The sequence below is a fragment of the Tigriopus californicus genome, chromosome 11, assembly GCF_007210705.1.
Source record: "Tigriopus californicus strain San Diego chromosome 11, Tcal_SD_v2.1, whole genome shotgun sequence".
Classification (NCBI taxonomy): Eukaryota; Metazoa; Arthropoda; class Copepoda; order Harpacticoida; family Harpacticidae; genus Tigriopus; species Tigriopus californicus.
The window spans coordinates 10887489-10911793 of NC_081450.1; the positions used below are offsets into that span (position 1 = coordinate 10887489).

The 24305-nt window shown below is 39.3% G+C and overlaps 3 protein-coding genes across 3 annotated transcripts in view; 1 reads left to right on the forward strand and 2 right to left on the reverse strand.

Moving 5' to 3' along the window:
* Nucleotides 1–14653, reverse strand: part of LOC131889816 (FMRFamide receptor-like) — a 32396-nt gene extending 17743 nt beyond the window's left edge. The window contains exons 1-4 of the mRNA XM_059239013.1: nucleotides 14569–14653; nucleotides 10783–11272; nucleotides 5170–5617; nucleotides 14–284 (exon numbers count right to left, since the gene is read on the reverse strand). Of these exons, the coding sequence (XP_059094996.1) occupies nucleotides 14–284; nucleotides 5170–5576 (678 nt within the window). The 5' untranslated portion in view covers nucleotides 5577–5617; nucleotides 10783–11272; nucleotides 14569–14653. The remainder of the gene's footprint in view (nucleotides 1–13; nucleotides 285–5169; nucleotides 5618–10782; nucleotides 11273–14568) is intronic.
* A 142-nt stretch (nucleotides 14654–14795) lies between these two features.
* LOC131889822 (uncharacterized) lies at nucleotides 14796–16081 on the forward strand. Its single transcript, XM_059239021.1, has 3 exons — nucleotides 14796–14924; nucleotides 15002–15304; nucleotides 15399–16081. The coding sequence occupies exons 1-3, from the start codon at nucleotides 14919–14921 to the stop codon at nucleotides 15798–15800; spliced, it is 711 nt and encodes a 236-aa protein (XP_059095004.1). The 5' UTR covers nucleotides 14796–14918; the 3' UTR covers nucleotides 15801–16081.
* A 3427-nt stretch (nucleotides 16082–19508) lies between these two features.
* On the reverse strand, nucleotides 19509–20931 carry LOC131889823 (uncharacterized). The gene is given in 3 exon segments (XM_059239022.1): nucleotides 19509–20191; nucleotides 20286–20588; nucleotides 20666–20931. Coding segments are annotated over 3 exon segments (711 nt in total). The 5' UTR covers nucleotides 20672–20931; the 3' UTR covers nucleotides 19509–19789.
* Between the last annotated feature and the right edge of the window lie 3374 nt (nucleotides 20932–24305).

The following is a 24305-nucleotide window of genomic DNA, read 5'->3' on the forward strand; positions in this document are numbered from 1 at the left end:
ATTCGAAACTTACTGCTATGTAGAGTGGATGCTTGCGCAATGATCTGGCTTGCAACGAGATGTTTGTCACAAAATCCGTACAGTTTGAATCCAAGATATTTTCATCCGTGGCGAGAAACACTTCTCCTGGAACCAAATTGGTGTCATTGGTCACAAAGATCCTTTGCTGACAAGGAATTTCGACGACTTCCGAAACTGTTCGCCATTCGAAAAATCTCGGGACATTGTACAAAATCGAGAACGTAATCACAGGTACAATGAAGTAAGAGGCCCGAATACGAAACCTGGAATATAAGCAGAAACCGACGGGTTAGCAGACCCCGGAAAAATATCCTGGAAGCAGAATGCCATTTGCTTAATGAGAATAAACGAGATTAGCTTGTTCTTCTTCGAGCCTTCATACCACCAGGCGATCGTACTATGTACTCAATCTAGAGGGCTCTTTCCAAAGCATTCACCCATTCTAGCTTTTGGACCACTATTTCGAAAACCAAGCGGGGTGTTTGGAATGAGTATTTCGGGCATTTTATTAAGTCGCTTTTACAATAACAAGATATGTGCTCAATATTTGTCGCCTGCTTGATCCACTCATCCTTCTACGTATTACTTCGGCTCAATGCAATTTGGCATTGATAGTGTTTGGTTTTGTAGGCTAAGCTCATTTGACGTCTCTAATTATTTTCTAACTCCAGGCAGACCGATCTCAAAGCAATCTTGATTGTGATTCAGTTTAGTGAGTGTATCCCCCAAGCAGCGATAGAGGGAACAAATACTCGTTCCCAATATGTACGCTAATCCGATCAACAAAAAGCACCTGTCTCAATTGGAATGGAGTACCTTTGGCAGTACAATGAAGTAGCTGTTAATAGCTTGGATCACGCTTTTCACAGTTATAGTCAAATAGTCATGGCCAATATCCAAATGACTCTGGATTAAAACAATTTATGAAATTAACAGGCTTTTAGTCGGAAAAAAATCAGACTTCCTGCTCCTTCGGCCAAAAAGAGAAGCTGATCTCACAATCGATCCACGTCAAAAATGAATTAGCATTTCTGCTTACAATGCTTTTCTTGAGATTTAAAAGGCAAATATTTCAGGACTATTATCCTGACGAAAATAGAAAATAACATGGTTATTTTTTGGCAAAACGTGTCGAATGTAGCCAAGGGAACTGCATCCCATAAGACACTATTTGAAAAAAGAAGACAACTTTCAAAAAGCCAAAATGAGTTGTGCTTTCAAAATGAATCTAAGACTATCCATTTTGCCGATAAATGATTGTTACTGATTGTTCAAGGTATGCAACAATAGCACAAAAAAACATCATAGAAAAATAACATACGAAATTCTCAAACTTCTGAAACTTCCCTACTTGCAGCCTGAGGCGAGTCGCCCAAAATAAGCATTCGCTCACCACTTTGCCGAGTGCATTTTTATACCGGTTAACACCCAAGCTCCCAACTCAGAGGTAACACTATTAAGAAACCCGCCTCTGTCCAAGAAAATCATGGAAAAGTGGAGCTTAGAAAATTTAGCGAAACACACTTGCTGAGGTATTGAAAAGGTAAGTTTATTGAAGATGAAGTAAGAAGAGAAGTGGTTGAATATGTGGGAATGGACACCATAGATACCAGTAAAATAATAGAATGAGAGAGAGAAAGAATGTTTTAAGAAAAGAAATAGATAGATGAATACTTGTTGATACTCAAGCCAAAGATAGATTTCCTCCCAAAAACTACTTGACAATATCGCTCGAAATGTATCTTTTGGTCCTATCGTGTCTAATTGAGGAGATGTAGCCCATGAAGCATTGCTAATACTATGACAAGATTCACAGTCACGAACACCTTCAATGTTGCTAAGAGCAAGCACAAGCTTTAGCCATGATCTTTCCTATTTAGAATACATTATAACAAAAGCTGTATTCTAAATGTTTGTCATTTTAAGTTTTCAGCATTCGGCAATATCTGAGAAGATGATCCACGAAGCTTTTCCTTCATTTACTAAGAGAAAAACGAAAGAATTAAGGCTGCTTGGAGAGTCGAAAAAGGAACGAGTAACAGACATTTCTGTTTTTTCATATTTACAATATTACCATTTTTAGGCATTCAAAGTTACAATAATTTTGTTACTAATGCCTTGAAAATCAATGATCTCTTTAGGACCACATACTATACACACACCATACCGAACACTTAAGAGCAAAATCATTTGGCATGATCTGCTCGATTATATTTGAACTTTTTTACTTTGGACACTCAGTACGGGAAAAAGTGTACAAGAGCCATTATAGCTGCTACTGCAAAATCAAAATATATACCAATTCTTAATCTTTGCATGGACATCTCACTTTGAAAATGAAGCAACGAAATTGCCACTTACACTAGGGCAAAAACTGATTAGTTTGCATTTGTATGTTACCATGAACCACAAATAATTGCACTTTATCCGATCGAACAACTAAAATGAAAGCGTTTGTGCGAAAAGTCTGGATCGGCCTCTTTATGGCAGTGTTGCAACAATGGTCACGAAACTAAAAAAACTGAAAGGCTGTTAACAGAAGCTCACTCTGCCGCCATCAAATACCCTTGATAAAGGTCGAAAAAGCAATTCTTGTAGATACTACCTTGTTTGTATAGAAGAGTGAAATGCCAATAACAGGTTTCAGCCTGTTATGTGCTTTAACATGACCATGACAGATGCCAATGTCAGTCTAAGATGTATTTCACAAGAAGCTTTACTCTTGCCACTTCAACGGACCCAAACAGGAAAAGCTTCGGGATTGAACTTCTAAGATGGCAGCGCCCAATCTTCAAAATCACACCATATTTAGAGAGGGTGAAAAATAATTCTGAGACTCTCCACAGCAATGGATAAAAACCCCATGGGCTGATGCCTTTCAACTTGGACCAAGAGAGGCAAGGGATCAAGCGTTAAAAGACCAAGTTGGAACATGTCCAAAGGAGCATCAACCACAACACCAAAAGGGTCTGACACTCAGATGAAAGTGCCAAAGACTTACCAACAATGAGTATTGCGTCAGTCGGTGTCTCAATTTATAGGAGCATCAAATGCGGTACTCAAGGGCAACATTTCCAGCTTCCTCCCAGAAAGATCCGGGACCAAGCTCTCCTTTATCTTGGCAGAGCAGGAACAAAGATGCTTGAATTTGGTTGTATCAACAGGGACAAATGGGTGCAAATTCCATTCCACACTTTTTGCAGAGCAACTCTCTCGAAAGGTTGGAGGTTCCTCTTTCACTCTTTTCCACCTTGAATAAGTAATGTAGGATCTCCGGAGGAATTCCAAATTCCAGTGAACGCTCAAAATGACAAGGCAAATCAACTCCATTTGACTAGGCGATAAATGGTCCAACAAAACCAACTTATCATTCCGCTCAACAACAAAACCCAGCCGCTCGTTTTAAGGTTAAACTGTCTGGCAAAGCTTGAGCGAGAGAAACACATATTTTGCTGGAGTATTCTACATAGATCAAGGGTCACTGTAAATTACCATGACAATAGAAAAGACCATGAAGAGGAGAAGTGAGCAGTACATTACTATGGATGTCTTGAATGGTGAACAAAGGCTTGTAGTAGATAGAGAGACGATACAGTTCATCAAGGTGCTAAGCAGATTCACAGCCCAGTTTTGACATCGTTTAAAATCAATTACTGAATTGGGATTAAGGCCAATCCAAATATTACTTTTCAAGGTGTTTGAGCAAAAAAGGTCATTTTATCCGTCCGTTTTATATTCACTCTAATGTGGAAACGGTCAGCAATGAGAAAAAGACAATTAAAAAAGTCAGAAAGTGATGGTAAACGACGTTTTGTTATATATTGTATCAAAGTTATAGTGCTTATGACTGTCTCAATATAGGGCCACACAAGTCCTGATTATGTCCACGTCGTGTTGGCCGAAGGACCACTTTATGAGATTTTCCTTGAGAGAGTCCATCTTTCTCAGAAAGATGGTAAAATTGAACACTCGATCGCATCCCTTGAAAAGATTGAAGGACCGAGGATAGGTGGGATAATGTCTATTTCAAGATATTTCAAGTGTTATTCCTTTCATGGCCATCGAGCAAACTCAAAACTCGAGGTGTTGTTTGTTACTGCTCGTCCATTTTCCAAGTAAACTGACAAGACCTTTGCCAAAATAGAGCTACGTACTTCTACCGGAAAACAGAATGTTAGTTTTGTTTTGATCTGTTGCACGATGTGGGCGGCAAAGTCATATCTCAGGAGGGATTTTTTGCAAGAACAGACTCACCAAGACTCTTGGGATCAACATTATCCCAAACTGTCTTCAGTCGTTCAATTGGTTTTGTGGGGCTCTTTCAAGTGGTTGAAAGACGCAATCGTTTATAAAAATGCGAACCCTCTCATAGCCTTCTCTCAAATTAATCTCTAGATAGCATACGGGGGGCTTTAGACTTGTTTGCGTCTCTTTTACGCTCCGTATTGAGGCACTAATTAAAAAACATGAAATTGCCTCTGAACCGTTTCCGACCCTAGTTACAATGAATTATGTCATTGCTGGCTACGAAGTCATATCAAATACAAATCAGAAGCGCGGAAACGGACTTTTTTGCTCAAACACCCTGTAGCTCTTGGCGTTAAACAAACTGGTAAAATTATTCGCCAAATGCCATTGTTGGCTCGAAGTAATTCATCTCTAGGTTTATTTACTTTCAAATGATTTACGAGGTGTTGCAAAACGTGAAATACAACCGTGAGCTGTGGTGATAAAAATTTAATCATTCATCTCAGAAATTTGTTATAGTGCTTATCTGTGGCCTTCACCGTATACCGTATGTTGGCACATAGATTTCTAGACGCTGTATGTCGGACGACAGACCACTCGGTTGGCTAAACAGTACAATAAACCGGTTTGTAATCAATTCCCAGGAGACCATCCATTGTACTGTTTTACCAGCCGAGTGGTCGGTCGTCCGACATCCAGTGTCTAGAAATCTAGGTTAGCAATAGAAAAACTCCTCCTTACCAAAACCGACCCAAAAGACAATTTTGAGACCCGCATTTGAGGAAAGAATGAGAGACATGTCTATTTCTATTCTAAGCTGGTTTCGTTTCCTTCATCCAGCACCTATTCGGGTCAAAACAAAAGTTAATCAGGTCCTATTCATCATGCAAATTCTCTTACCTGTAGCAGAAATATGGCCAACACACGGAGATGTATCTTTCAATGGTCAATCCAACAGTGGAGAAACTCGAGCTTGCCAACGTGATTTGAGCACATGGAATCAGATACGGGATGATGAAGATGAGGACGTGGTTCCGGTACCAAGGGCTCAGTTTGGGGAGAGAGAAGCACGCGATGCTTAGAATGATGTGCAAGAAGTCGAACATGGTCAGGGTGACCAATAGTACATGGAAGGTACGGAGTGTCTTCTGACGGGTGAGTAAAAAGATGGCCACCCCATTGATTACTAGTCCAAAAGTGCCCACAATGGCAATGGATAAACCTTCGATATAGAAGGGAAAGTCCACTGAGAGCCAAATGCTGGGCTCCTCAAACTCGTCTGAAGATTCGGACGTGTTGAACGTCATGGCGTTTTTGAAGTTGATGTTGTTTTGATCTATTAAGCGATCTGGAAGAGGAAATTGAAAAGGGGGGTTTTAAGACAAAGAGGCTTTATGAACCTACTCTGGGGTGACTTTGTCAATGACGGGGAGAAAAAGATCTCTTTCCAATATCTAACTCTGGGGTTTTTCATTTTGAAGAACTTTTCGGTCACAGTTGGGAACAAGTTTTCTTCGCTCCGTGTACCTCTTTTTCATATAATTGGGTTTATTTCACCTGCTCATGGAAAGTAATCGCAGGTTGAAGTGCATTCGTAGATGTTTCTAGAATTAATATAGAAGTATTTCTTGATATTTTACTGATTCAAGGTCCCTTTAAATCAAAATAAATGTCCCCAAGCGTACATAATCGATTGAGAGGAACCTTTTTTATGGCCAAAATCTCATTTTACGAGGCCCTGGACGCAACCCGTAACATAATGATCCGTCCTTTTAACGTTGGACCACACTCCCTAAAGTATCATGAATTTGTGTCAAAAATAAAAGCATTTTCATTGTCAAAGCTCGTCAATCTCTATGTCGATTTCCTCTGTGATATCCTTGCATCCTTGACCTTGGAAATTGGAGCATGAAGGATCTACTTCGGCTCCATCTTCCAGATTCATCCTAAGTTAACAAAGTCAAGAATGGATAGAACTGTCGTTATCCAAGAACGACATGGCGGGGCATATATCGTTAATGGATCATCTCTAGCATGACACGACAGATTTGCTACCCAGGTTTAAAGTGGAGATATGTCTGGTTGGAACGTAGAATCCCACACCAAACCCAGCCATTTTAGAATGTTCCACGTCTCCGGATCTTTGTTAGCATGACAAGCATTTTCCACGTACACATTTAGAGCATTTTGTTTTATTAAAGAGCCACGTTGCGACGGAGGAAAGGATTTGATTGTGCTCGTGAATGGTCACATGAACCCTAAAGAGTTGATACGATCTCCAAAAAAGAAAGAAAACGTGTCCCCGCTCTTTATTGATAGAGTTGATATTTCTTGCCTTCCTCGACGATATTCTGACCATAAAACGATGAAAAATGCATGCTTAATCGAACTTAGTCTGATGGTTCCGCGATAGAGCTTCCTGTTTTGATTGACAACGGGAGGCTCGCTTATATTTAACGAGGAGAGCGTTAATGCACAGTGCACTATAAAAAAGCACCTCGGTAGCAATGAGGAAAAAATAGAAATCTCGCTCTGAGAAGAGATGATTAGTAAAAGTAATTAAGCGCTCTCAGCGTTTCAGTTTGTTTGTCAGATAATATTAGTTCATGAAAGACTTGCCGACCTGGTACAATCAGAGAGCGAGCCTTCGCCGACAAAATATAGCCATTAACACATCAAAAAGGGTGATTGTGCATTTGTCAAAATAAGGAATTATAACGATCATGATACCAATAACTGATTGCTCAAGGTTGGCTCCAGGTTAGTCCAGGATTACTAGCATTTCAATAGCTCAGAAGTAGGAAATTATTCAGGCAATTTTTTCATCAATTGATCATTAATCAGTGGTGAATCCCCCTAACCCCGGCAAAAATATTTAGCTTCCACAAAATCTGCCGAATCTTTCTAAAACAAACACGATGACAAAAAGGAGACTGAATCGACTGCTCATTAGCTTGCCCAAAACGCGATTTCTTTCAGTTCTCTGCTCTACAAACAATCGTTGCGAAACCTCTCGAGTCGGTCGTCTAGGTTTGATTATAAGCTCAAAAAGAAGCCAAAACACGCAGTCTATCTCTTTCCAACTTCTTGCCTCCAAATCCAGACATCGTGGTCGAATCCGGATCTAGAGGTCTCAACAAAGTTCGCACCAACAATCAAAGGTAAATCCGTGGCCTTTTTTGAAGGGGAGGGAGGAGGTGTCTGTTTTTTTGAAGTCAAAATAAAGAATACAGCCAATTTAAAATCGTCTCGGCCATGAAAGCAGTGAGTAAAATCTTAATACATTTACTTTCACCAGTCTCCCATGTCCGATGTAATGCCACGGATACACGATAAAGAACTTTTCAGAGGTCCATTCAAAGCCCCGAGTTTGTGACAAAATGCAAGCCAAGATTAACAAGTGGCCATGTAATGCTGTCTCTTCGTTCGTGTCTCATTAACATACCCATTAACACGCATTTTGATGGAAAGAATTTCAAACTTCTCGGTAAAGACCGTTAACAACCTTGAGACTTCACGCTATCTAAAGGAGAGCGCAAACGCTCTGAAGCGGTGACATTATCACACTTGTAAGTACATTTCCATACAAGAGGGTCGAACAATGGTTTGAACTTGGCAGAGGCAAAAGATACGTAATGTTTGATTTGAATTATAGTTTCATGACCGATAGCTCAAACCTATTAGCCGAATCAGAAAAAAGAAAGAAGTGCATTTATTACACCTTCTGTTACTCTGCATTGATTTAGTACCCTGTACCTGCAAAATATCTCGAATGTCATTACTTGATGCAACCTTGAATCCCTTGAGAACGAAACGGTGCAATTTATTTCAAAGTGGGCAGAGACAGCAAACTGAGAATTTCCAGATTATTACAGATTTGACGATCCAATAAATATTTTTTTCCACTCCTATATACAAAGCTTTGTGCCATATGTGGACACTGACAATGGGGTTTTGGCGTCATGAATATGGTCTCAATTTTTTTCATTCCTCACAAGTTTCACGCCATGATTCGAATAAGTTTCTTTAACGATCATTCTATGTTGTCTGTAGTGAAAACATTTCTACGAAGTCCTCAAAACTCGAGGATGTTCAATGTTCGACTTGGTTCTCAAATGGTTTGCACTCCAGGGAGGAGTGTGAGCGCATTTTGGCTCTTCTCCTAATGAAAACAGATACCAAAGACTCCTCGGGGAGTATGTCTCGTGCCTTAAACGCATGGTAATAATTGATTCCCATTCCATTCAGGGCGATAATCAACAATCGAGTTGCATATTATTGCACAAAACAGGTGAGAGATCAACGTGCACGATTCAAATGTCAAGTGGAAGAAAGAGTCTTCATCAACGCACCAAATGTCCCCGGACTCCTGCCATTTTCACATTCAAATTCCCTCTCCATCCGCTCCTCGAGGCCAACTTCTTCATTGCATTTCAGCCTTTACATACTGTATATTCGCAGAGATCGTACGAATAGTGGGAATGAATGCATCGCTTAACAAATGTTGTTGCGTTACTCCTATGACTGTGGGGGCAGAGATAATTGATGGTTGAATTAAAGGAGTGCAATGCATTCTTGACAGCTAGGAACCAGCCGTCTTTCTCTCGTGAAAAAAAGAAAATCCCAGTTTCGGACCCATGTCCATCTAATGGATGTGTATTTTTAGCCGATTAATTCAGTATGTACCATTCATAAATCTAATGGCCCCCTCATATATAGTACATTGTTCACGTATTGCAGCATACCAAAATCATGTGAGAAGTCTGATTGATGAGCACATTCATGTTCGGGTCAATCGAGGACCTCTGTATTTTGATGGACGAAAATTATCCTGCAGAAGAAATTAGACTTAGGGACTTAAAGATCATCCTTATTGTACCGAGTTACTCAATCAAATTGAATACCTTCATAAGATTTTCAGTTTTCTTTTAATATCTTTTCAATAATGTACGAGTATTGCAACAATGCAAAAGAAATGAAACATTAAATGTACAATTAGAAGCTGTCTAACATTACTTTCGGTTGGCATTAATGATATTGCGAATTATAAATGAAAAAAAAACCATCTACGCATCGATGTGCCATCGAATAAAACGATCTTCGTCCAGCTCAATCAACTTGTCCCCTTTTTAGTCAATATTCCATTCCCTTCGCTGACATTTATGTGCTATTTCTAGAAATCAATTCCTAGGATGTGTGTGTAAAAGTGTGCGGTGGAATTACAAGGAGTAAATGAGTTTGCTCAAGCGTCAGTTTTGTTGACATGAATAGAACGAGCGTCTAAACATCATCTCAGTTGAAGAAATGCTTCTTGATGTTCATTGCAATCAAAACTTTTAGAGTTTGACTAATCCGAACCATTGGCATTGAACGGCATATCTTGATAAAGCTTTCTCACATGAGACACTCAACACACATGGCATTAATTCTTAATTTGACAAGTCACACAATCAACTCATCAGATGTGGTCTGTAACTTGAATTATGCTTTGGATTTTTTTGATAATGTTAGCCAAGAGAAAGACATTTTCGTCAAATATATGTCCCATTTTTTGCCCGAAGTCGCATGTTCAAGAAAAAATGCATCGACGGCTCCTGACCTCAAAAATATCAGTTTCCAGATACTTGAGTACAGAAACATGTTTTCCCTCATGTGTGAGTCTGAAGCAATGTGTCTTGTTCACCTCTCTCTAAAGTCATGGGCTGGCATGCTTGTCCCTCAATTTCGTCGGAAAATGACTGAAAACTTCGGAAGTGTTAGGGAACAATTCATCAGACTGAGTAATGAATTCTCACACACACTGACCTTGAAGTGGAAACAAGACCAACTGACAAACGTAATGCTGATTGTAATCTGTCTTGTTGACTATTTTCCTCGGCCTTTGTTTCTCCAAATGATCCTTTGGGGGGGGGGTTCCTAATGTTTTCATCTAGTTAATAATCCCTTGTCTGGGTATTGTGATACAATCATTGACTGAAATCGCCGCGAGAACATGTTCTTATCTCTCTGGCTACGAAAAGTAAAAGACTCACCGTCATGCAAATCCTTCCCGTTGGCCTTTAGGGGAAAAAGGACCCTTATCTGCCATGTCCCTCATGAGGAACAGCCTCTTTCACCAACTTGCATGCATTTAAGACTGTACTAAGCGTGGATTTTTGAGGATTATGAAGGTTAGAGAGAGAGCCATAGAAGTGACAATATGTCCTCAAGGGATATAACTACCGTGAGTACAACTTGATAGCGTGTAGTCAATGCTGTAGTAATTTGATCCCCATTTTTCTCAATGGATTGTCTTGGCACAAAGTTGTTGAGAGATCATTGGTTAAGATTCAAATGCTTCAATTCGCATTTGTAGCTATGCAGTGGTTGCAAGTGATTTTGATTTCTCTACATAACATATACTAAGTTTTTCTCATCCTGTTTGGCGTAATTAGTATTTTGCACCAAATGTAAGGACATATCCAATTACCCCAAGCGCAAGAATTAATGGACAGTAATTGGTTGTTTTCGTACCTGACTTATGGAGCTTACATGATACTTTGAAGGTCCGTATACGAGTTTATTAAAGACCTCGATATATTTTGGCGATGACAGGTACTCTTTCAATTGGTAAGTGAGCTTTTTATTGTCCATGAAAACGTACTAGAGCTTTCTGTTCTCAGGATTATGCATTATGCACTCCCAAGTTAGTCAGGTCTTGAAGAAGTTGAACCCACAATCACTTTGTCTCAGGATTCTTCTAGTTCTCGCAAAAATGATTGAGTATTCCAATGCACTAGCCACCACAAGACCAGTTCTGGAACATCAGCGAGTCGTCGCAAGAAGACTGAATTCAATCTCGAGCTGTTTCTTCTTGCTCTCCATGAGCTCTAGGATGTCAGGTCGGACGTTCTCGACATTGGCTCTCCGTTTCGTCGAACGCTCTCTCTCCTCTCGATTCGCGGCTACGCTTTTTCCTCAGGAAATTGAGAAACGAACTTGATCCCAGCGGGGCCCACACATCCTAAAGGAAAGGTTGACCACCATACAGCACAGTTACGGTTTTCATTTGGTTTCATGAAGAAAACACTAAGAGAGTATATTAAAATAGTTTGTGATTGTAATCCCGGTATTGCGTGAGTTTCCATGATGTTCATAAAACAAATTGAACCTAGCAATGATGTTTTCAGAAAGCCCTAGCCACTAACAGACTGGCTGATTGATATCCTTCGGGCTTTAAATAAATTTTTCAGGGCATCAATAACGAGTGGAAGCGTTTTTATCCATTGTATGATAAAGAGGCAGTCAAAGGGTAGGTATTCAAACAGAGCTAGAAATTTGGACGGTGAACGAGTTTCTTGCCAAATCGGCCTGCTCTTGGTCAACTCTGAGTAACTTTTCGAATTAAAGTAACAAAATAAGAAACGTGGATCTCTTCAGCTGAAAGCATATATCATTTGCTTGTAAAGTGGTTCGTTTCAAAGTGAAATTGCCAAAAGCTTATGTAATTGATCAAGCACAGGTCGAAAATTTGAATTTGATGTAGTGTTTACTACATAACTTTGGCAATGTCTCCTGAGTTCCCTGAGCATAGTTTTTGGGCTCAAATTTGGCCAAGTTTATCTATTCAAAAACATCTTTGGGTGTTATGAAGTGCTTATGTGGAATAAGGTGAACGTTTTAGGAGATAATACTTCTTTGCTTCCGTTTGCAGTCCACATTTCTAGAAGTCCGTGTCTAGGCCCTTCAAATTAGTTATGTCATTGAAAGTAGAAGCATGAACAAACCAGATGATCAAAATTTCTGCGCCAGGAATCATCATGAACACAAGATATGGAGGCGTTAATAGCCTGGTATGAATTCTCGAAGGATTGCATTGCTATGCTAAAGTTGGTTCTCACTAAGTGTTTAATGAGAGTGTATGCGTCTTTAAAATTCCTTATTCCATGATATAAATCTGGGAGGGTTAACTCAAGCAAGAAAATTTGTACCATAGAAGTTAATAATCAGTAGCGCCGTTTTTATTCAATATCTACTCAGTGTCTATTCTTGCTTCTCCTAAAGATCATTCTGTAGGTAGGGACTTGTGAAAAGACGAGAAGTGAAGGAATAAGTCAAAGTGAAGACGTATAAAAATTTCACTATCTGTTACGAAAGGTCTTTGGCAACATAATGTTGCTTGTAAGACACACTCTTAAAAGCATGAACATTCTGGTAAATGCAAACAGTTATTCAATTTCTTGACCACAAAATTTGAATTCTGATCGAGGAAAATCAAATTTGGAAAATGAAGGGAAACTGTTTAATATGGTTGGGATAAATATGTTTAACTTTCTTGTACCTTTTTGGTGTTCAAAATGCCGTTTAAACATTTCCTTGTTAAACTTCAAATTACCTTTCTGCCGGGATTGTTCATTAAGGTTCTTTTTGGGAGTTGTCGGAACTTTTTCAATGTTCAACTTTTTGACAACGGTCTGTTGTTAAGAAATTTTGCAGCCATGTCCGGTAACAGCAGATAAATTCCTTGCTCAAGTAATTGTTTGAAGTAGGTTGAAAGTCCGAATAACAGCATGTTCAATGGGCAACTTTCCAAAAGCACTCACTTAACAGGTTTAAAGTATGAAAGTTCTAATCTTGTGCAGGCATCCGTCACCAAGTACCAGCTTTTCTCGCTCAGAAAATTCTTTGAATCCAGATCTACGGGAGGCAATTCCAATAACAATCAGGGTTTCATTCGTGATTTTCTTTTTGCTGGGATGTATTTAGAACAATTGATTTATTTCTAACGGCGTTACTTAATGCATAAAGCAAAACCCTCGTATTACATCCAAGTGTAAATAGGAATTAATTCTATGTTTTGAACAAGCGTGCAATCATAAGGCACTAAAACGCTTTCTTTTAACTCAACAGTACCAAAACATGAATAAGTTCGTACATCTGACATTAGATTGGACTGGAGCAATGAAGCAAGCTAAGAGCCTACAGTTTTCGAAAAGAAACAGCTATTCTAATATGGCTTCAGTGTTTTACACCCAAAATTGTTGGTTCATCGACCAAAAATTCCTTTGGTTCAATAAGTCACAAGCCTCGGTGGCATCCCTTGAGATCAAATAAATATTTTATTGTCGGAGATAATCCCCAGTGATCTTGTTCAAAATATGGGCCTGCAAAACTTTTAGGCGGCTGTCAAACCCAAGCCTAATCCGAGAATTCCTTTAGAACCGAGATGATTTATGGCCACTGAAAATTCGAACATATTTCCTTTAATAGGGGAAGGCAACCATTGTTGTCGGATAATAGGAATCGGAAAACTAGTTGAAACGTCGGTGAGTTGTGAGGGCATCGCCCCAAAGAGCCAAAACAAATTTATTGGGCGTTAGAGAAAGCAAAAGTTCAAGAGTGCCGTTTCTCACTCACGGTTCACATTCATTATGGATGTTTATCAGTTGTCAAGTAATATCCAGTTTTCCTCAGATAACCGTGAAACTGGACAAAATCGCCGAGGCATCGAGAAAAGAAAGTGAAGACGCCCTTGTGTACTATGTTCAAATAACCTGAAAAATGATGACTTTTCTTCCAACAAGGCAAACTATACCATAAAGAAAGAGTAACAACCATTTGATTGAGTTTGGAAGTTCAATCAAAGTCTGTTTTAGATATTCAAAAATGATAACTTGCCATAGAAATTGTTATGAAGGATTGGCAAATTGTGTTTAGGATGAAAATGGTGATGGTTCTCCTCTTTCAAAAGTTCCCACCGATCCATTAAAGATTTCCTATTTAGACCTGAACACGTTGCTTGAGGATTTCCGATATATTTCACGCGAGGCCTTTAAGACACAGAAACAGTACTTATTTAGGCAAAACAAAAAAGATAAACGCATTCTCAAAAGAGAGGTTGGCTGAATTATTGAGGTTTCACAATGTTTGACGATAACCCTTAATGAAAAAAATTGTCTACTAGTTGTTGCACACCGATCAAAAATGTCATGTCCTAATCATTCCATAACTTCGCCAATGATTTCGAAATGTGTGCAATAATCTTGCAAAAAGAAGAAAGAACTCCCCTTAGGTGGATTCATCTAGGATATCATGATAGTAATAATCACCCTCCAGTTAAAAAAATTGGCATTCCCCATCAATCTTTGACTCATGAAATAACGTTGTTCAGAACAAACAAATCTAGCATACTTGACGCATTGTCAGGTAACTGTTTCCATTTGCCAACCAAGGATTCTTCGTGATCATTAACATGTTGATAAAACTTCCCGGCGATCCATTGACTACCTCAACATATGAGAAGATACAGCTTGTACACACCCATTTTCGGCCTCCCCATTTTTGGGTGGGGTCTTGATCGAAATAGGATGCGTGCTCGAATTGCGCTTTGACACTCTCGAACTTCTCCACTTCCGAAAAAGTAAGCGCAAATATCTTCTACTGGCCTCCCTCGCTTTCAAGCTTGCTTTAAGATCAAGCGCACACTCCTTCTCCACATGTTTTATCGGTCGACGCATTTTCGGGCCTACCTATCACCATAGGTGCGCCTACGTATGGTACAGGGATCGAGCTCGTTTGGAGGCAGAGATGCGTCAATGAAACCAAGTATAAAAGAGCGGGCCTCTGAGACGTCAAATCACTACATCCGCACCTCCTAACAACAACACATCATGCAGGTAAGCAAGGTGGAACGAACACCAGTCGCTCATTTAGTAGACACTGAAAGTGAACCGTCTTGTGTCTTCTTATCCAGGCCTTTTACATCTTGGCCTTCCTCCCTGCCCTGATCCTCGCTGAGGCTGACAGCGGCTATGGATATGCCCCCAAGTTCTACTGTCGAGACACCAACACCTCCATCTACGCCGAGGTCTGCGTACCTGGCTTCACCAACGAAGTCAAGCCCGTTGAACTTGACGTGAAGAAGGCTGCTGACGATGAGTATTGCTACACCCAAACCAAGACTGAGTGCGAGGAGACCACCAAGAACGTGGAACGTGAGATCTGCACCTACAACTATGTGGAGAAGAAAGAGACGCTTTCTGCCACTACCACCCAGGTAAGGATCAAATGATTACCGTACGAAGTGGGCTGAAAACCAAATCAATGGCATTGTGAATTGAAAGCCAACTGAACATGAATGTGCTTGGCAGGTCACCTATGAAGAGAAGTCTGAGACCATGAAGGTCACCACTTGCAAACCCTCTGCCGGATACGGACCCGAGCATTATGGTAGCAAGGGAGAACACCAATACTGCCATGAGGAGTACCAGACCCAAGAGTACAGAGTGCCCAAGGTTGACACCCCTGTGGATGTCCCCGTTGAGGTGTCTGTGCCCGAGCCCGTGAAGGAGTGCTTCAAGAAGACCCTCGAGATCACCGAGGTCGTCTGCAAGGACGTTGAGGAGCGCAAGTGCATCAGCTTGACCAAGTTGGAAGAGGCCAAGGAATCGGTCGACCAATCCGAGGTTATTTTGGGCGATCCCGACTGCAAGCAAGTCACTCTAACTCTTCCCACTCAGGCTTGTTCCAAGCAACACGGTTATGGTCATTAATGAACCAAGTTGTGAACAACAATCTCCCCATCCAATCTTCCCTCCCATCAAAACTTAAATGTGTGCAAAATGTTGTTACAGAGTCGGATCTAGTCAGTTTTATTAAACTTTTGTGCAAAAACGGAGACAGAAACCAATGGGTCCACATAACCTGTGTGGTACTGATTGGTTACTTCTCCTTTGGAGCTGTGATATTTTTCAACCATTATCAATACGATCACATGCAAATAATGGCATAATGTTATATCGGTGTGCAGAATAAAACAAATGTTGAATCCTAATCTGTTCGTTTTCGTGATTCGCCTAAATACGTACATCATCACAAAAGGCTCTTTCCTTGGCTGATAATTGTCCGAAGGGGCACAATGAAACAACTCATTTCCGGGGACGGACAAAGATCTCCTTTGAAACACTCTTCTGAACACTTCTTTTGTTCCCCTTTAAGAGGGTAAACGATGCAACACGACCAACAATTCATTACGTTCCAAAGAAGTAACCAAGTAACCGTCTTATGCAAAAAGTCGGCAATGGTGGTAAATTCAATAAAAAAATCAGGCAGTTAAGTTTGTAGTAAGTAGTAGTACTTCTGGCATCTTCCTCAGCAATTAATTTACGAGCCATAACTATAAACGTTTAATCAAATACGCTTAAATTTGATTAGTGATCACTGATCAGCAAGATTTCTGTAATGGCCCTATTCGATGTTTCAACTTAACAAGGATTGCTTTTCGTCAGACTTGCGATATTTCACTTTATCAAAAAACGGCATTACTTATGATCGAAAACCTGAAATGTATTTTCTTACAAGGCAATTAAATTGTCGTTCGATTTAGCGGTTTTTAATCGCATATTTTCCCCACACTCAAAAATGAGTAAAGAGTTTTATTATTTCATTCCAAAGAAGTAACCAAGTAACCGTCTTATGCAAAAAATCGGCAATGGTGGTAGATTCAAAAAAAAAATCAGGGAGTTAAGTTCATTCGTTGGGATGCTATATGTGTTTGAATCTAAATAATTGGTATCGCGCATGATACAAGACATTTCCATGTTTTCATAAGGATAAATAAGAAAGAATATAATTTGGCGTCCTTTTCCAATTATTGAGTCATTTTCATTGAGTCGACTTGCTCGACCGGACATCATTTTTTCTCTGAAACCCTTTTTTTGCCCCATCTGTAGCATGTAAATGAGCTAAAAATTGAAATTGTAGATCCCCCTTGTAATTTCGTGGATATAGGGTTGTTTCTTTGCTTGCAGATATGCGAGATGCGTTTACTTTTTGTTGCACATTTAATCGTTACTCAAGAATGCTAACATATGATGTCACAAAACCAACCCACATTTGATAAAAAACATCGTAGACGCACCATTAGTCATAAGTTTTGGCAAGCCCTACTTACCTTAGCAACATCAAGGAAAGTTGCCTCGGGCATAAAAGAATCCCTACGAGAGCCAAAAGACATTCTGATATAAATTTTCCAGTAACTTGTTCAGTTTTGATATTGCAACAGAAATTCGTTCACTTTTATCAACACCTCTGCATGATCCTCCATAAATAATTCGAAATTTGTGTTTACTACCAAATATATTGTACAGTAAAAAGGGAGAATTAAAACTTGTTCTGTATCCCAACATTCCTAGAATTGAGGTAAAATATTTGTGCGAGGGCCTTGAAATTGGAAATACATCCAATATGCATTTTTTTGCAATGTCGATCCATTCCGGATCCAATGAAAGTGATTATTTTGTCTGCTTATTCAAAAGTGATAGGGGAAGCATTTGTTTTTATTCAAAAAAGGGTTAGGCATTTGGAATTATAGGTACAAATGTAGTTCATACTTTTGTTGGCGTAAATAAACATTTCATAAGTACTCATAGCGTCTATCATATTACATAACTGAAAATACTGCAAAGCCGTCCCTAATGTGAGCTTATTTTAATGTTTTGTCTACAATTAGGACAAAATCATGGAACAAAATAATTCAAGGTTGCGCGAATGCAAACCTTTGGCAAATCCCGCTCCTATTTGTCTACAAAGCCAAACATTCCCTAATATCTTAACATAAATTTTGTTAACTAATTAAAAATAAATTATAATGCTAAATTATCACAAAAATCACGTTGTATTTTTATCATCTCATTGATTCACCAAAAGTTTTCTGCTAGAATTGACAAGATTTTTTTTTGTAATAAATTGCAAGTCGCAAGGAAAAAACAATACTCGATTCCACACGCTGACCTTTCTCCTGCATAATTTAACCAGATCTAAAATTGATTTCCAATGTAAAAGAGCCAATAGTGAAAGAAATTGTATTAAATGGTTGAAAAAACAGGCATTCCAATGTATGAACAAATGTCTCATGTTCCAACTATTTGGATATTTTTTATCCTGTTTTGGAGTGAACTTGGCTTATTTTAAAATAAAGGTTTCATATTTGAGTACAACTCGCCAATTTTTACGCAAGTAATCAGATTCAATTCTTTCACTCTGACTTGCTATTCCATGTTGTATATGATCATTTCTAAACAAAAAAAAACAAGAACACTGCTTATTCGGTTATATTATATCTTCGGCAAAACCGAGTGCATTTTGGAAAATAAACATTTCCCTAAAAACCTCATGAGTGTTGATCGGAATGAAGTTATCACCACTTCAGAATGATAGATAAATCTCCATGACCTTGTTGTGTTGTGGTGGATCTCCCAAAGTGCGGCAGAGCAACTATCGAAGCCAATTCACAACTTGAGAAGAATATAATTGTCCACGGCCAGACCACGCCTTTGATAACAGCGGATGGTGAAATCAGTTTGGTAATTAAAATGTCCGTGATGGCCAGTGTCTTTGCTAATCCCACAAAATCCGGACTCAAGACTTGATTAAATTGAAAATGTCTACATTGGAAAAAGGTTTGCCAAGACTGAAAAAGTGACGTAAACGCCAATCCCAATCTGTTACATTGGTGCAAAATCAATCTGAAGAATAAACTCCTTCAAGGTCTATCTGTTTACTATGAAAACACTTCGTTTCGTTAATTTATCCTATCATCCTTTTTCCCAAAGTCAATTTCAAGGGGAAGGATGTGCAAAAGGGTTTTTCTAACGTAATAAAACTCTTTACTCATTTTTAAGTGTGGGAAAATATGCGATTGAAAACCACTAAAACGAACGACAATTCAATTACCTTGTAAGAAAATACATTTCAGGTTTTCGATCATAAGTAATGCCGTTTTTTGATAAAGTGAAATATCGCAAGTCTGACGAAAAGCAATCCTTGTTAAGTTGAAACAACGAATAGGGCCATTACAGAAATCTTACTGATCACTGATCACTAATCAAATTTAAGCGTATTTGATTAAACGTTTATAGTTATGGCTCGTAAATTAATTGCTGAGGAAGATGCCAGAAGTACTACTACTTACTACAAACTTAACTGCCTGATTTTTTTATTGAATTTACCACCATTGCCGACTTTTTGCATAAGACGGTTACTTGGTTACTTCTTTGGAACGTAATGAATTGTTGGTCGTGTTGCATCGTTTACCCTCTTAAAGGGGAACAAAAGAAGTGTTCAGAAGAGTGTTTCAAAGGAGATCTTTGTCCGTCCCCGGAAATGAGTTGTTTCATTGTGCCCCTTCGGACAATTATCAGCCAAGGAAAGAGCCTTTTGTGATGATGTACGTATTTAGGCGAATCACGAAAACGAACAGATTAGGATTCAACATTTGTTTTATTCTGCACACCGATATAACATTATGCCATTATTTGCATGTGATCGTATTGATAATGGTTGAAAAATATCACAGCTCCAAAGGAGAAGTAACCAATCAGTACCACACAGGTTATGTGGACCCATTGGTTTCTGTCTCCGTTTTTGCACAAAAGTTTAATAAAACTGACTAGATCCGACTCTGTAACAACATTTTGCACACATTTAAGTTTTGATGGGAGGGAAGATTGGATGGGGAGATTGTTGTTCACAACTTGGTTCATTAATGACCATAACCGTGTTGCTTGGAACAAGCCTGAGTGGGAAGAGTAAGAGTGACTTGCTTGCAGTCGGGATCGCCCAAAATAACCTCGGATTGGTCGACCGATTCCTTGGCCTCTTCCAACTTGGTCAAGCTGATGCACTTGCGCTCCTCAACGTCCTTGCAGACGACCTCGGTGATCTCGAGGGTCTTCTTGAAGCACTCCTTCACGGGCTCGGGCACAGACACCTCAACGGGGACATCCACAGGGGTGTCAACCTTGGGCACTCTGTACTCATGGGTCTGGTACTCCTCATGGCAGTATTGGTGTTCTCCCTTGCTACCATAATGCTCGGGTCCGTATCCGGCAGAGGGTTTGCAAGTGGTGACCTTCATGGTCTCAGACTTCTCTTCATAGGTGACCTGCCAAGCACATTCATGTTCAGTTGGCTTTAAATTCACAATGCCATTGATTTGGTTTTAAGCCCACTTCGTACGGTAATCATTTGATCCTTACCTGGGTGGTAGTGGCAGAAAGCGTCTCTTTCTTCTCCACATAGTTGTAGGTGCAGATCTCACGTTCCACGTTCTTGGTGGTCTCCTCGCACTCAGTCTTGGTTTGGGTGTAGCAATACTCATCGTCAGCAGCCTACTTCACGTCAAGTTCAACGGGCTTGACTTCGTTGGTGAAGCCAGGAACGCAGACCTCGGCGTAGATGGAGGTGTTGGTGTCTCGACAGTAGAACTTGGGGGCATATCCATAGCCGCTATCAGCCTCAGCGAGGATCAGGGCAGGGAGGAAGGCCAAGATGTAAAAGGCCTGGATAAGAAGACACAAGACGGTTCACTTTCAATGTCTACTAAATGAGCGACTGGTGTTCGTTCCACCTTGCTTACCTGCATGATGTGTTGTTGTTAGGAGGTGCGGATGTAGTGATTTGACGTCTCAGAGGCCCGCTCTTTTATACTTGGTTTCATTGACGCATCTCTGCCTCCAAACGAGCTCGATCCCTGTACCATACGTAGGCGCACCTATGGTGATGGGTAGATCCGAAATGCGTCGACCAATGCAGATGGGGAGAACGAACGTATGCACTTATTGACAAGGCAAGGTTCTAAACTTAGGGACGATTGGAGCATGTTTTCCTGCATTTTACATAGAGCGACAGGCTTCAACTGAAAACCATTTTAGTTGGTGTTCATAGATTATGCTTTCTTGGTTTTAGTTGGGCAGTATCCAGACATACGGATTTCCCGATACGACTTCATTTCATGGGAAGGCAAGAAATACAAAGCATTGCTCATTGTAAGTCTGTGAAGGCAAATTTCAATGTCTTCAAAAAGTTAATGCATTGAGACAAATAGTCGCTCAAGGACGCGAAAATATTCGTGTCAATAGTTTTTTTCTTCTGGAAAAGTTTTTATTTTTTTTACGTTTTTTTATAGAGTTTAATACATTATTTCGGAGGAAAAACATGGAAGATGTTACACATCAGCTGACTCTACGTAACATTTTTCGTGATTTCCTCCATACCAGGCAGAAGTACGAGACCGCTGATTTTTTACAAATGCATATGGTCCATTTTGGTTGAGGTTATTAAGCTTTTGTAGTCTGAAACAATAAATTAGCAACATAGCAATAATTAGCTACAAAAACCGATCAGGCGTTTCTGTCAATTCAAAAGCCAATAAACAACGAAATGTCAATAATATATGATAGGGGCCAAAAATATCTGAATGAATGTTCGCAATCTTTTTCAACATGTTTATATTCAAATATTATTTCCGAAACATTACCAAGTTGTATAATCGAAGCTAAGTTGCAAATGAAATGGCAAGAAAGTTTCCCCTGGTGCCCTATGATGAGATTGTAAATTATTTTGAATTTGGCAGTAACAAAGGAAAGCCACCTCATAATCATCTTTTTTGTTAGGTCACGAGGGGCCAGATATGGGCATCATTGATGTAAAAGCTAACTTTTGCAGTTGTTGAATCACTACTTTAATGATCCACGTACCATCTATTCTTTGTCAGAAACAATCTAAAAACAACTTTTCGATTGTATCAAGTCGGCTAATTTCAACTTAACAAAACCTTGTCTCATTCTTAAACTTATGGATTTCTTTTTTGTTGGTCCGTAGCGGAGCAACTGTTATCTTCGATAGTAATTTTACCTCTAAAGATTCTAGTGTCTCAACAATCAAGTTTATCAATCAGTAGGGTTCTCAAAATTATGCATAAAAAGGACCTCAAGATGCAAAAAGAAAGCCGAGGATTCAAATAAGGATTCAAATAAAGGTCAAAATAAAGTTCAAAGTATGTTATAAACTTTTGGCAAACTGAGGTATATAGAGTAATTTATTAAGCTAGACACAAGTATTCTAATAACAGTATGCTCTGATTCCAGTGGATCAGCATCTGAATAGTAATCAAAGACTAAACTTCCATAACAATGACAGGTATTGTCAATACAACAGCTTTGACCTTTCACTGGAACTCACCCTCCCCCCGGGTAATCAAAAGCCAGTAGGGACACTTCAAGTTTGGATGTCCGGCATCTAGCATGGGTACTGTGATCACCGCATGGGCAGGAAAATTCAAAGCTCTCCCAGAGATCACCAATTTTTATACCCGAGGAAACATACTTGTTTTTATCAGAAATCGACTTCAGCCAATGCCATTCTTTGAGAGTGCTCTGTGGGTTGCTGTTTTCAAAAAAATCGTTGAAATATGGCTAAAAGTATATGTGACAAGGCTAGCAGCTTTTTTGATCTAGTTATTTGTTTGCAAAATTATCATTCGTGTCAACACACCTAACTAATCAATGAATGATTTAATTATTGCGAGGCCCTAAATGAGGTTTTGACTTTTTGACAGCCTTTTTTCACGGCAAGGGCAATATAAATGCGTGCTTTTATTTCTTCATTTACAACTAATATCATTTAATGAGTTTGGTTTTTCATCGGTACCCGTTGAATGGCCACATATGGAATGGTGATGGCCACATATCCGGATTATCCATTGACATGGTAATTCACGGTTTGGAGTTTGCCATCGGTCAGTTTGGCATGATATTGGCCTTTAGTTGAACCTCCATTTCGGCTTTCCGAATGGCCAAAGTTGTTGTATCCGTCATGAACCTTATAGCCAAAGGAGAAATGCCCTCCACCTTCTCCTCCGCCGCCATCACCACCTCCTCCATGGCCGCCACCATAACTGGCGTTGGCAATTCCAATGAAAAGTGCGAAAGCAACAACGAAGCTCCACATTTGTTTTACAGTCTGGGCACTTTAGATGTGTACATTAATCAATTACAATGAAATTGATGATGGCAGCTTGACGTGGGCAATCTTTTGTTTGCATAAAACGAAGTTTAAAAGAGCTTTAGCATTTCAAAACTAGCATGATGTGGCATGAATGTATCTTTCCGCAGCTGAGCTACACCAAGCGGTTTCTTTCTTGATGCTCTTTTTACTTTGCTCCGAAACTTATCAAAAACACACCGGTATATTTCCTGGCGACAAACTATGATATTAACTATGTTCACAGAACAGAAATATTCGTCTTATCGATAGGGCAACAATTGACATTTTTTTCGGATGGGATTGAAGTAACACGATAACTGCATAATTACTTGTCAAATTATGTGATATAAAATGTTATGTGTATTCATTGAAAAAAGATGAACTATCATTAATCAGACCTATGACAATTTTGAACATCTCTCAATTTAGCAACAAGGGTTTGCCAAATATGTTGGAATTTGATGAGATAGATTTGTCCAGGCCATTTCAAAAACTGAGCAGAAAATGTTGGTAAACAAATGGTTTTATGTGCTGATTGACGATGCATTTCTAAGACTGATTCAAAAGTCCGTGCGTGAAAACTTGTCATGTGCATGAAAGTGCTATTGTAATTCATAATTGAAAAAGCTCGATCGCGTTAACCCAAATTTAATTGAATACAATTACCTGAGTTAAAATGTGATTCATTGCAATTACAATGAACACAGTTTTGCTTTTTCTTGCAAGTTCTTTAATTTCGAAAGATCAGATAAGTAAGGATAAATTTGCATATGTGAATTAGAGCTATGAGCAACCGTGTCTACTAGCCTGGAAAACTTATCTTTCCAGAGCAAAGTCTGGTTCGAGATCGAAAATTAAGGAGGTAGTCAAAAATATGAAGCAAGATTTTTTTCAAGAATTAGTAAAAAAATTGAATTGAGAATTTTCCCTGCAAGTCCTTCTTGTTTTTGGTTTGGCTTTTCACAGGCTTTTCCAAGCTCTACCAAGTGTGTAATCTCCGGTAATACTAATATCAAAGATTATTATATATCTAATTGTTGCCACTTTAATCTTTTTACAACATTTAATTGATCAACGAATTTGAGTTGCCGACGGGGCCTGCATTAAGCCGCTACAATTGATCCTAACACCTGGATTGGGACAAAGCAAGCGAATGCTTTTGAAAACCTTGTATCAAGTCAGGGTCTTCTTAAAAAATCCTTGATCAAGTACATTTCGTACTTTCTTCTGAA

Excerpts from the sequence above, each read along its gene's own strand:
- LOC131889822 (XM_059239021.1), top strand. Across the intron at positions 15,305-15,398 it reads TTTCTGCCACTACCACCCAG|GTCACCTATGAAGAGAAGTC; the intron begins GTAAGGATCAAA and ends TGTGCTTGGCAG.